General features: G+C 40.7%; 1 protein-coding gene across 1 annotated transcript; it reads left to right on the plus strand.

Moving 5' to 3' along the window:
• Nucleotides 1-996: 996 nt before the first annotated feature.
• Nucleotides 997-3,180, plus strand: LOC311046375 (putative ATP-dependent DNA helicase Q1). Its single transcript, XM_084058635.1, has 3 exons — nt 997-1,115; nt 1,417-1,496; nt 1,941-3,180. Exons 1-3 carry the CDS (start codon nt 1,042-1,044, stop codon nt 3,143-3,145), a joined length of 1,359 nt encoding a protein of 452 aa, XP_083914761.1. The 5' UTR covers nt 997-1,041; the 3' UTR covers nt 3,146-3,180.
• Nucleotides 3,181-13,648: the final 10,468 nt, after the last annotated feature.

Below are 13,648 nucleotides of genomic sequence, written 5' to 3' on the forward strand. Positions count from 1 at the left end.
CAGTGAGATGGATCAGATGAAGACATGAGAGAACATAGATCTAACATTGCACCTGTATAAACATGTGTCAGAGGATGGACTATCATCTCCATCAGACAATGATGCCAGTGAAAGGGTTTGTTTGATTAGAATATGTTATACCAATGGGGAAAGAGCTGGTTTCCATCAATTTAAGGTTCTCATAATATACACCCATTGCAGTAGCCCTTTAGATGTGATACTGCACTGTTACTGTTATGTTGACATATATACTGTAGTCATACATTTTTTTCTGAATTCAAGGCCCAAATTGACACCATCACTAAACTTGTGTGGCAAATGCCATTTTTATTGTGAATAAGTATATTGTGATTACACGATCATTGCGCATTGATAAAAGTTAATTTTTCTGTTTGTTTTTTTTTCTCTAAATTTTCTTAAAATAAACTATTAGAACTTAACCTGACCCTGCCAGAGGTGGCGGTATTGAGTAACCAGGTTCCTCAAGACAGCTACATCTGAGATCGCTCAAGGGGTTGAGCTAACACCGTACCGCTCCCGGTACGGACCAATCAGCGTGAGCTAAGGGATGTGACGGATGTGACGCCATATAGAAGCGGCTGTTGTTTTGTAGTTTCTTCACTAGTCAACATGGCCGCTACCATGAGCAACACCGATATGACGATAGATGCTGCAATAACATTAGTTATTTCTCAACTGGACAATATTTCTTCTTTGAAAGAAGAGCAAAGTTTGGCACTGAAGGCTTTTCTGCGTGGAAAAGATGTTTTTGCTCTCCTCCCGACTGGCTTCGGCAAGAGTTTAATTTACCAACTAGCTCCACTGGTAGCGAAAGAACTGGGGACGAAGCCGAAGCCTATATTGATCGTCGTGTCTCCTTTGACTGCCCTCGTAGCAGATCAAATCAAAGAGGCTACGAATCTGGGACTCTATGCTGCGCAACTCGTAGATAATGCAGCACACACCGACATCCTCGACGGCCGATGTCAGCTGGTCTTTGGCAGCCCGGAGACATGGTTACTGGAAGATAAATGGCGTGATATGCTTTCCTCACAAGTGTATCGTGAAAACCTACTGGGCATTGTCGTCGATGAAGTTCACGTCGCATACAAATGGTAAGCTAAACGCCGTTAAATGGCTGTATAGTGTAATTGTTACACTACACATACACTGTAATGTTAAACTGTAAAACAAAACAGAGCAGCGTGTTTCTAAATACGGTTATAGTAGTTCAAAGACGAAGTGTTGTAACATTTATGTTTTATTTCGGTCAAACATTATATTATAAACAATAAGCTAACACACACAAACAGACCAAATGTTAAACACAGATCTTACTGTAACTGTATTGTTGTAATGCACGTTACTATTGCTGCTACCTAGACTCAATGTAGGATTTATTTTTCTTTCAACCAGGGGACTGGGAGCAAACGGGAAGCCAGCCTTCAGAGAAGCCTTTTCCAGGCTGAATGAACTAAGATCCATAGTCAAAGAAGGTGAGTTTTGAAACACAGTAATGCTACATGATTAAATACATGATTAATTGATATATCAATCCAGAAAAGGGGCATTGATTGTGTTTGGAAGGGGGGCTGCATTGTGCTGCTACCTGAGGGGGTTAATGTTTGGGGGGGGGGGGGGGGGGTTTGTGTGTGCATTAGGCTGGCAACCTGGTTAGGTTAATCCCCCTATTTTTAATGTTAGGGGGAGGGGTGTGTTGTACAGGAGCAGATCATAGAAGTTGGTGCTGTCCAAGTGTAGTTATTTGTCATGTAAAGAAAATACAGTATGATATGTGGAAATGTCAGTCTTTACCTGATGCTACCCGATAACATAAATAACCTAATTATTTCCCCTTTATAACACTATAGAAAGTGTAGCCCACAGCAGTTCTTCATTAATGCTTGTTTGCTGATACATGTGCACTTATTGTCTTTCAGGTTTACCTGTTTTAGCGTTGACAGCATCTGCTGATAACAAGAACAGAGGCCGTGTGACCAGGATGCTGAATATGGAGGAGGCAACTCTCGTGACTGTTAGCCCAAACAGGAAAAACATCAGGCTGGGACTGAGTCGGGTTCCTGCTGATAACTTGAACTGTATGGACTGGGTAGTAAAGGAGGTCAAAGATAAGGGTCTATCAATGTCTCCCATCATAATCTATTGCAGAACACTGAAGTTAGTTGGGAGAGTGTTCACCTATCTTAAAGCAGAATTGGGAGAAGATGCTTGGGTTAACAGAGACCAGGATCAGAAGGCTGAGAACCACCTTATAGGAATTTTCCACAGCAACACACTGTCAAAGTACAAAGACAGAGTTTTGGCCTCCTTTAGTGGAGAGGGAGAGGGGAGCTGCCGAGTGGTTGTTGCAACAACAGCTCTTGGGATGGGCTTGAATTTCCCTAATGTTTCTCATGTTGTAATGTATGGTTTGCCAGAGGATGTTGAAGACATTGTTCAAAAAGTTGGAAGGGCTGGCAGAAATGGGTTACAGTCACATGCAATTTTGTATGCTATAAAAAAAACTGTAAGTGCTGGTCCAGAAGTGAAAGAACTGATACACACTGGCACTAAGAGCTGCTTTAGAAAAGCACTGTACGGCCATTTTGAAAACCAGCCAACAAGTGTAGAGCCAGGGCATGTCTGCTGCAGCTATTGCCACTCTGTATGTTCATGTGCAGGTGAAGATTGTGACGAGCCTAGCCCCAAACATGAGGTAATAGAACAAAATGCTGGCATGCAAGGGAAATGTAGAGTGGTAACACAAGAGGACAAATCTCTTATCCGGGAAATGTTAGAGGAGTATATGAGTTGTTTAGAAAAAGACACAGCACATGTCTACACTAGCAAGTCAGCATGTACTGGTTTCAGTGCTGAGCTCATAGATGCAGTTGTAGAACGCTGCACACACATATTTGACTTGTCTTACATTCTTAGAAACCTTCCCGTATTCAGAAAAAAACATGCAAGAGAAATTCTGCTAATCATCAATGAAGTCTTTGGTGACATTGAGGATGTAGAGCCTTCTTCTCAAGAGGATAGCTTCACTGAGCCAGACATCGATTATACAGGGTATTTTGATGAAGATGATGAGGACTTTGAGATGGGAACACAGCACAGCAGCTCAGAATCGTCTGACGAATAAGCAGTTGGCCATTAAAGGCTCTTATAAGACTCACATTGGTTGTCAATTAAAGCTGTGGTATGCTCATGATTAAAATTGTTTTGTATGTAATTTGAACATAAGGAAGTGATTAAAAGTTTGTCGCTGCAAAAAATCTGGTGTTGTTTCTTTTCCAGGTATGCAAATATATCACTTTTAGATTGATAACCTTTTATCACAAAATAAGTACATCATTGTTTTACATCTGTCCTGGTACTGTATGTCACCCTTTTCACTATGCATGATGACTCTTAATCCCTGCTTTTCCCCCCCATGTTAAAATTGATTGTTTCAAATCATTAGGCTAGAGGCATTGATCAGTTTGCCATTTTACACATGGGATCCAACTTTGATACTGTACAAACATGTTATGATGTTGTTTTAGAAAGTAAACATGAACAAGTGAGGCAAATTAAAATATTTATTTACAAAAAAAAAACTAAATGCTATAGTTGCGCATACTCAGGTAGGGGAAAATCACAACAATATATATATATATAACAGGATTATAAAAACAATACAACATGCGTAGCCTATATTCAATAGGGTCCCAACTATGCACACTCTCATATCCCTTTCAAGTACCCTTTGTTAAACAGTGCAAATTCACAGTGCAAATTCGAGATACATATTTTCTGTGTGAAAGTAATGAGAAAAATAAAGATGCACTTGGTCCAGTCATTGATGAACAGCAACAGTGAATTATTGCAACATTTTTGACTACTTGGCAGCAGTTATTGCACAGACTTTTATAGCACAATGAGATATACGTTATCTAAAGTGTATCGTGGACATGTTGAAAGACTGTGCTATATTATTGACTGACTCAGACTCAAGAGTAAAACGCTTTAACGCTGAGAGGAGAGTTTGGTGACCACAGGCAGGATGCCTCAGGTGACGTCGGTGTTTCTGCTGTAGCGGTAGCCGTTTCTGGAGGTCTTCTGTCTTTGTCCTCTTTTTCCCATCGCCTTAAAATGGAAAAATCGTCTTCCATTCTTTGAAGCAAGCGAAGACATGACCTACACATCCGACACGATACGGAGGGGTCTTTAAACAGTGTTAAACCTAACGCTATCAGGCGTTCGTTAATACTTGTTTCGTTTGCAGGCTTAGGCTTATCAAATATCTTCCTTGTACCCGTTAAAATACCTTTTATGCGCAGATTCGTGTTACAAAAACGGCAAAAATCTCCGACCTCCATGATAACTTTTTTTTAGCAACTTCTTGAGAGTTCTTGTTGTGGTGAAATACTGGACTACGATGTTGACTTCCTGGTGTCGCTCCGACCATACGTCACGTAGACACATCGATATGATTGGTTGTGTTTGCACGCCCACACGGTGATAGACAGACGGTCCCATCCAATCATCTACCAAGTATCTTGAAAAAAAGGAACAGCCCCGTCATCGAATTGGCTCCCGAGATCCCAGATCCAAATAAGCTGTGAAACAATGTGTGGAGCAAGCTGTTTGGATCTGGTAGCGTCAGGTTAATTAGAACTATGGGCAAGAAGGGAAAGTTTTATCATACACTTCTAGGGACTGTATATCATGTGTCAGATGTCAGTCATAATTCCAAGAATATTGAAGCCAGACATCAGTCTTTCTGAGATTTAATGTCAGTAATAAGCAATATTCAAGTCAATAAAACCACACCTCTAAACATCATCTGGTGAATATATTTCCTCATATGAAAGTGTGAAGTGAGGGTAAGCCAAAAGTTAAATACAGTTATGTTTTGTCCTTCTGTTTCATGTAGAATCTCCAACTCCAGATGTGCAGAGGTCAAGCACTGCACATTGCGCTGTCATTCTCAAGGGTTAGGCAGACCACCCTCGCCTTCGTAAGCGATCCCATGTTTACAGGCAAGTGGCCCCCCACTGTGTATATTTAGAAGTAATTCAATCAATGTTTCTCATTGGATGTGTTCATGTTAATGGATCTTTAGGAATGCACTTCAAACAGATATGCCAGCCACGTCAAGTTCCTGGTCTTACCCTTCAAGGTCAACTTATCGGTCGTCACCTGTGGCCCCACCCATGCTTGCGGAAGTGATTGAAGATTTACAGGTTAGAGCCCCCCAAACATGCAGTCTATATTCTATATAATTCAAGTGTTAGGTGTCACATCAAGTGTCGCATAGGATAACACTTTTTTTCATGTGTTCATGTGTACAGTTTAACGGATGTGCCAGCCATGTCGAGTTCCTGGTCTTCAAGGTGTGCTTACTTGCCGGACCCCACCCATGCCTGCGGAAGCAAAGGTTTACAGGTAAGAGCCTCCCCAACATACTGCGTATATTTTGAAGTAATACAATCACTATTGTTTCTCATTGGATGTGTTCATGTTTATTGAACTTTCAGAGTGCACTTCAAACGGATGTGCCAGCCACGTCAAGTTCCTGGTCTTCCCCTTCAAGGTCAACTTATCGGTCATCACCCGTGGCCCCACCCGTTCAAACAGATGTGCCAGCCATGTCAAGTTCCTGGTCTTACCCTTCAAGGTCAACTACTCGGGTGTCACCCGTAGCCCCATCCATGCATGCAAGTGATCCAAGGTTTACAGTTAATAGCCCCCCCCCCCCCCACACACACACACAACATAGTGTATAGTTACAAGTAATTAAGTTCTTAGTAATTGTTTCTCATTGGATACATTTTGAAGTAATACTTTTTTTGTTATTGTAGCTCATTGGATGAGCTATCTTTTAAAAATGTGTACCTTTTCATGGATCTTTCAGAATGCACTTTTAAAAATTTGCTGGACAGGTTCCTGTTCTATACCTCCCTTGCATAAATCACAGAGGCTGTTAGCATATGTTTCAAGTGAACTTGGAGCTAAGGTGCATTCAACTTACAAATATATATTTTTGAAGTTCAGAACGACTGCCATGAAGTACACCCACAGGATGTCCATTTCTAAGTAGTTGCTAGGGAATGACGCAGAACATTTGGCTATTAGAACATTTCTGACAGTCTCCTTCTAAAATGTATATACATTTTTTTTTTTTTTCATTTGCAGCCAAAATGTATGCTAATAATAATGAATTGCGCTTAAATTATTTGTTCTCACTCGTCAGCTGTTTGACATCAGTAATTAAACTGTTGCCCAATGTAGAGGAGCTCTGTCACACAGCAGTCCGCTCAAAATGCATTTGGTGTAGCTCCGCCCCTGACGATAGGCAAGTCCATAACACGTTGCGGAAGCAACACGGTGTGGGCTGGTAGGTCATCGTTGTACACAGAATCAAAAACGGGCAATGGTAGAAAAATATTCACAGGCCAGAAGAATATTAAAATTGTTCAGTTTCGTCCATTCCTTGTAGTTGCTTGACAAAGTGTATTGCACCTCAAGGATGTCTTACACAGGTATGAGCAACAAGCTTTCTGCCTAGACCAGATTCCCCATTGAAGCTTACTTGAATCCTCTCCACGCATATCACAGCCAGAGCAGAATCTGACAGATCTTTTCTGCTTTGGTCATCATTTTTAAGGATGCAGATGATAGTAAGTGGTTTGTTCTCCATGAGTTATGGACTGTTATTACCAGTGGCCCTCTTTGACTCATACAGACACTGCACACCATCTTTGTCCGTTAATTTCAGTTGTGCACGTCGGTGAAGATTGGGTTGGTGACTGTGTTCCTGAAGCATCCTTTTTAGGAGCATTTCTCTAGGATTGGCAAACATGCATTTCAATTCATTTGTAAAGAAAGGGCATCAGATTAATTTTGAAATAAAAAAAAAAAAATAGATTCACTGAATCTAGAATGACAGCTTCCCGTTTGTCTTTGGGATGTAGACAGTTGAAACCTATCCTTGTGAAGGCTCGTCATCATTTGTCACGTAACGTTGCAGGGGATGCAAAGTGGTCTGTTCTCTCTTGAGTCATGGACTGTGTTGGTTGAAGTAGTTGAGACTATTATGCCAGTGGCCACAGATATGGCACACTTTTTTTGTCTGATTTTCAGTTGTGCGCCGTCCAATGTATTTCGAGGAGCAATCTACATTTTCGCTTTTAATAATGGTTTTGAGCCATTGTTTGAAACGCATATTCCAGGTTGTCTTTGAGAGGTAGACAGTGGAAAACCATCCTGGTGAAAGTTCAAGCAACTTTTAAACAATTTCATCCAGTGTGCCCTTTCAACACTTGATCGCTCACCAGAAGAGAGGTAGTTGAGGAAACATCACATCAGCATTTCAACTGATTTGATTCCGTTGATGCTATCTACAATGAACGACTTGTAGCGCATCACTGTCATTACACCATGGTCTAACTGTCCTTTCACCCAGATTCTTCCCACTGCTTGCCATTCAGCATCTTTGTTTAAGAATCTTGTTTAAGAATATATTCAGAGTGTAATTCCAAAAGCTGCTGTCCATAAACACCAAAAGGGTAATCCAGAATTGTGACCCTGTGAATTAATGTATGAGTCCCATTCAGCAAAACTAAAGCAGGTTTTTGGCCAAAACCACTACATCGAAGAACCTGTTGTCTTTATGGTCTGAAAACAAGGCAATACAGAATTATGAACATTCCCTGCGCAGGAAGCCCCACCAGTACTCAATCCTTTTATTGGCGGTGCTGGCTCCTTCCAGGTAGCTGTCCATCGTTTCATAACCATTCGGACATCCTCTTTTCTCACACGAAGGCCACGAAGTTGTCCTGAATCTTGTTGTCCACAAATGAAATGTTCTAGGTTGGACAAGCATTTCACAAAGTTTTTTTCACTTATCTTATAGCCGTGCCTAGAAAATCGCACTGATATGTCTTTATATTTGAGGCCAAGCTCAAAATAAAAAGCTATGAATCTCTCCATAATAGCTCCATAGTTGATGGTGTCCCTCTCAACGTCAATATACTAAGTCCACGAGGCAAACAGGCATTTCACACCTGATCCTTCAATGTTATAAAGTCATCTTTCCTCAACTATCTGAGTAGATTACGCTGACTATAATCTTATCAACGCATAGCACAGAAGAGCCAGTGCAGAACCGAAGGATCTTCTGTGCTTTGCTTTAGTCAGCATTTTTCAAGTAGCATTGCGGGTGATGTAAAGTCTGTTCTCTGAGTCATGGACTCTGTTGGTTGAAGTAGTTGAGCCACTTTTTTGGCCAGTGGCCCTCTTTGACTCATAGACACAGCACACTTTCTTTGTCCGTCAGTTTAGCTTATTAACCAGCCATTGATTTTGGAAATCGAAATCAATGTACTATATATTTTGTGTCTTGAATAATGGCTTCATTAGTGGTCTTTGGGAGGTAGACAGTGGGAACCCATCCTGGTAAAGGTCAAGCAAATCTTCATCGCTTGCATCCATTGTGCCCTGGAGAGCTTTTTCTACAGCAGATCGCTCACTAGAAGAGAGGTAGTTGAGAAAAGATGACATCAGAACATCTACAGTTACTGACTCGTTGACGCTAGCTAAAATGAAAGACTTGGAGAGCTTCACTGGCATTACACCATGGTCTAAAAGTCCTTTATCCCATATTGTTCCCAGTGCTTGCCATTCAGTCTAGGAGTAATCTGGTCTCAGTCTCGGAACTCGCTTCCCTTCAGCAGCACACTGTTTTTAGGATCTGCTCCCACAAAGCAGTGGAAACATCCCTTGACATTCCAGCATCATCTATAGCCTTCTCGTTTACGAATGACATTTTCAAATTATAATTGATAATGCTGCTGCACATGAAAATGGCCAAAAGGTCCTCTAGAACTTCGACCCTGTGAATTAATGCAGGCCGCACTTCTCTGGCTCTTTCTGGCTTGTCAGCTGACATGGTCGGGGAAAGATGGTGTGTTTATAATGAAGGCACTTCTGGCGTAGAATGGATATATATATATTTTTTAAAGATACCAAATTTAACATTTTGATCCAAAGCTCATCTAATAAATTAGCCTTTACGATACCTCCAAATTTGAATTACTGACACTACAGAGTCCAGTCCATGAGATGAACAGGCCTTTCCCACCTGATCATAGTAACAATTAGCGACTTTTTAACAGCAGATTGCTCACCAGAAAATGTTCTGAAGTAATATTTCCTCAACTATCGGAGTAGATTACGCTGACTATAATCTTCTCAACGCATATCACAGAACAGCCAGTGCAGAACCAAAGCATCTGCTTTGCTTTGGTCAGCATTTTTCACGTAGCGTTGCAGGTGATGGGAAGTCGTCTGTTCTCTCTGAGTCATGGACTCTGTTGGTTGAAGTAGTTGAGCCACTTTTTTGCCAGTGCCCCTCTTCGACTCATAGAGAGACAGCGCACTTTGTTTGTCCGTCAGTTTCAGTTGTGAACCGGCCATTGACTTGGAGAAGCAATCTACTAATATTTTGGCTCTTGAATAATGGCTTTATGAGCCATTGTTTGAATGGCAGCTTCCAGGTTGTGTTTGGGAGGTAGGCAGTGGGAACCCATCCTGGTGAAAAGGTCAAGCAACTCTTCTTCATCGCTTTCATCCATAGTGTCCTTAAGAGCCTTTTCTACAGCAGATCGCTCAGTAGAAGAGAGGTAGTTGAGAAAAGATGACATCAGAACATCTACATATACTGACTCGATGCCGTTGACGCAAGCTAAAATGAAAGATTTGGAGAGCTTGAATGGCAGTACACCATGGTCTAACAGTCCTTTCACCCAGATTCTTCCCACTGCTTGACATTCAGGCTCGGACTAATCTGGTGTCAGTCTCGGAACTGTCTCCTTTTCACCATCACACTGTTCGAGGAACTGCTCCCAGAAAGCAGTGTAAACATCCCTTGACACTCCAGCATCATCTATAGCCTTCTAGTTTACGAATGACATTTTCTAATTGTAATTGATAATGCTGCTGTACATGTTCATGGCCAAAATGTCCTCTAGAACTTTGACCATGTGAATTAATGCAAGCCGCACTCCTCTGGCTCTCTGGGTTTTCAGCTGACATGGCCGGGGAAAGATGCTGTCTTGATAGTGAAGAAACTTCTGGCGTTGAATGCATAGGGCTTTCCAAGTATAATTTTTTTATTTATTAGATACCATATTTGACATTTAATCCAACCGCTCCATCAAATGAATTTGCCTTAACGATACCTCCAACTTTGAACATCTGAGTATCAGCCTTTCCTAATAGTATTAGTTCACACCTTTGTTCAATAGGATTTTCAGCTGGAGACCTTTGGTAGTCGAACATAGAAGTCCAAATTTGAAAAAGGACCAGTTATTCTGTGTTAGTGTTTATGTAATAACGGTCTGGTTTAGGAACTCTTAAAGAAACATTCCTAACTAGATACTATATTGTTACCATTATATATACATAATCAATTACTGACTATACAAAGTCCAGACAGATCCTAGTAAAATGTGACTTTTAAACGGCAGATTGCTCACCAGTAGATGTTCTGAAGTAATCTTTCCTCAACTATCTGAGTCGATTACGCTGACTATAATCTTCTCAACGCATATCACAGAGCAGCCAGTGTAGCACCGAAGGATCTGCTTTGCTTTGGTCAGCATTTTTCACTTAGCGTTGCAGGTGATGGGAAGTCGTCTGTTCTCTTTGAGTCATGGACTCTGTTGGTTGAGACTCATAGAGACACAGCACACTTTCTTTGTCCGTCAGTTTCAGTTGTGAACCAGCCATTGATTTTGAAAATCGAAATCAATGTACTATATATTTTGTGTCTTGAATAATGGCTTTATTATTGATCTTTGGGAGGTAGACAGTGGGAACCCATCCTGGTAAAGGTCAAGCAAATCTTCTTCATCGCTTGCATCCATTGTGCCCTGGAGAGCTTTTTCGACAGCAGATCGCTCACTAGAAGAGAGGTAGTTGAGAAAAGATGACATCAGAACATCTACAGTTACTGACTCGTTGACGCTAGCTAAAATGAAAGACTTGGAGAGCTTCACTGGCATTACACCATGGTCTAAAAGTCCTTTATCCCATATTGTTCCCAGTGCTTGCCATTCAGTCTAGGAGTAATCTGGTCTCAGTCTCGGAACTCGCTTCCCTTCAGCAGCACACTGTTTTTAGGATCTGCTCCCACAAAGCAGTGGAATTACTGACTCTACAGAGTCCATGAGATGAACAGGCCTTTCCCACCTGATCATAGTAACAATTAGCGACTTTTAAACAGCAGATTGCTCACCAGTAAATGTTCTGAAGTAATATTTCCTCAACTATCGGAGTAGATTACGCTGACTATAATCTTCTCAAAGCATATCACAGAACAGCCAGTGCAGAACCAAAGCATCTGCTTTGGTCAGCATTTTTCACGTAGCGTTGCAGGTGATGGGAAGTCCTCTGTTCTCTCTGAGTCATGGACTGTCTTGGTTGAAGTAGTTGAGCCACTATTTTACCAGTGGCCCTCTTTGACTCATGGAGACACAGAACACTTTCTTTGTCAGTCAGTTTCAGTTGTGAACCTGCCATTGAAATTGAAAATTGAAATCAATGTACTATATATTTTGTCTTGAATAATGGGTTCATTAGTGGTCTTTGTGAGGTACACAGTGGGAACCCATCCTGGTGAAAAGGTCAAGAAACTCTTCATTACTTTCATCCAGTGTGCCCTAAAGAGCCTTTTCTACATATGATCGCTCACTAGAAGAGCGGTAGTTAAGAAAAGATGACATCAGAACATCTACATATACTGATTCAATGCCGTTGATGCATGCTGACATGAAAGATTTGGAGAGCTTGACTGGCATTACACCATGGTCTAACGGTCATTTCACCCAGATTCTTCCCACTGCTTGCCTTTCAGCCTCGGAGTAATCTGGTCTCAGTCTCGGAACTGGCTCCTCTTCACCATCACACTTGTTTCTAGGATCTGATCCCAGAAAACAGTATAAACATCCCTTGACATTCCAGCATCATCTTTAGCCTTCTCGTTTACAAATTACATTTTCAAATTATAATTGATAATGCTGCTGTCCATGACAATGGCCAAAAGGTCCTCTAGAACTTTGACCCTGTGAATGAATGCAGGCTGCACTTCTGTCTCTTTCTGGGTTTGTCAGCTGACATGGCCGGGGAAAGATTTTGTGTTGATAGTGAAGGCACTTCTGGCGTTGAATGCATAGGGCTACAAGTATTTTTATTTATTATTTTAGAAACCATATTGAACATTTAATTAAATGCCTAATAGTACTAGTTCACACATTTGTTCAATTTAATTTTCAACTGGAGATCTTCGGTAGAACATAGAAGTCCAAATTTGTAAAAGGAACAGTTCTTCTGTGTTAGTGTTCATTTAATAACGGTCTGGTTTAGGAACTCTTACAAAGAAACATTCCTAACTTGATACTATATAGTGGTAACCGTCTTCCACGCCGACATCTCGCCACTCCGACTAGTGGCTTCCGCGTGCGGTTAGGGTTAGGGTGAGGTTTAGGTATAGGGTTCGTTAACGTCGGAAAGGCGACATGTCGGAAAGCCGCCATGTAACCCTATATAGTTACCCTTAAATATACATAATCAATTACTGTTGCCATACTAAAGGTACTATGTTATGTAAAAGCCATCATGACTGACCCAACTCAAACGTGACCACGGTCCCCAACACAAATTAAGGAAAATAATTCGGTCTAAAGGACAAAGTTCTGTTATGTTCCATTACTTTGGCTTAATGGAGTCTGTGCTCAGTAACCAAGGTAAATTAAGACCCTTACCTAGCCTGCTTTGTAACCCTGTCGCTCATATTAACGGAACAGAAGTTTACCCCCCAAAAGAATGTGTTTTCTGTCAATTACACACCCCATGAAGCATTTAATTCAGGTAGATGTTTTTTGTTGTAGTTGCGTTCATTCCACAATAATTAGATTACCGGCGGAAAGATGCCAATCTATCTGAGCATGCTGGTCATCAAATTATTGGCTCAGGAATGCGACAAAAGAAAACATTAATTCAATGCTTCATGGGGTGAGTAATTGAGAGAAAATAGGTACATTTTTGGGGTGAAGTACTCCTTTAATCAGCTTTGTGAGATTACTCTTGGTAAACTAAAATAAGTATTACCAATAGTTCAGGCCGGTTAATTGAATTTGAGTGCACTTAAATAACTCCTGAGTGCTGTGGCTTTTGAATACCATCAATGTTAGATTAGAACTACTTAAAGTGTACTTCATGGCAGTCATTCTTAACTTCAGTATTTGTAAGTTTAATGCAGATTTTTATTGAAACTCACTTGAAGAAATGTATTTCTAGTTTGTCTTTACTTTTGGTATTTTTTTCAATTGGTTCATTTTTAGATAATGTTAATGCAAGTTACGTTTTGAGACCACTGAAAAGGATAACTGAATGTGCGAAAACTATTCACTGTTCTGGTTTTTAATTTTTTGATTTTTTAATTTTTTGATTTTACTCCTTGGACTAAAAAAGGAAGGATTGCATAGGAGAATTTAGGTGCTGACCTGAACATCAAAATCAAAAGATGATGTTACACACTGGTAGACATTATACAGAATATGACTTCATTAAAAGGTATTTATAAAAAAAAAACATTGTG

The sequence above is a fragment of the Gymnoscopelus microlampas genome (genome assembly GCF_963454915.1).
Source record: "Gymnoscopelus microlampas genome assembly, chromosome: 5".
Taxonomy (NCBI): domain Eukaryota; kingdom Metazoa; phylum Chordata; class Actinopteri; order Myctophiformes; family Myctophidae; genus Gymnoscopelus; species Gymnoscopelus microlampas.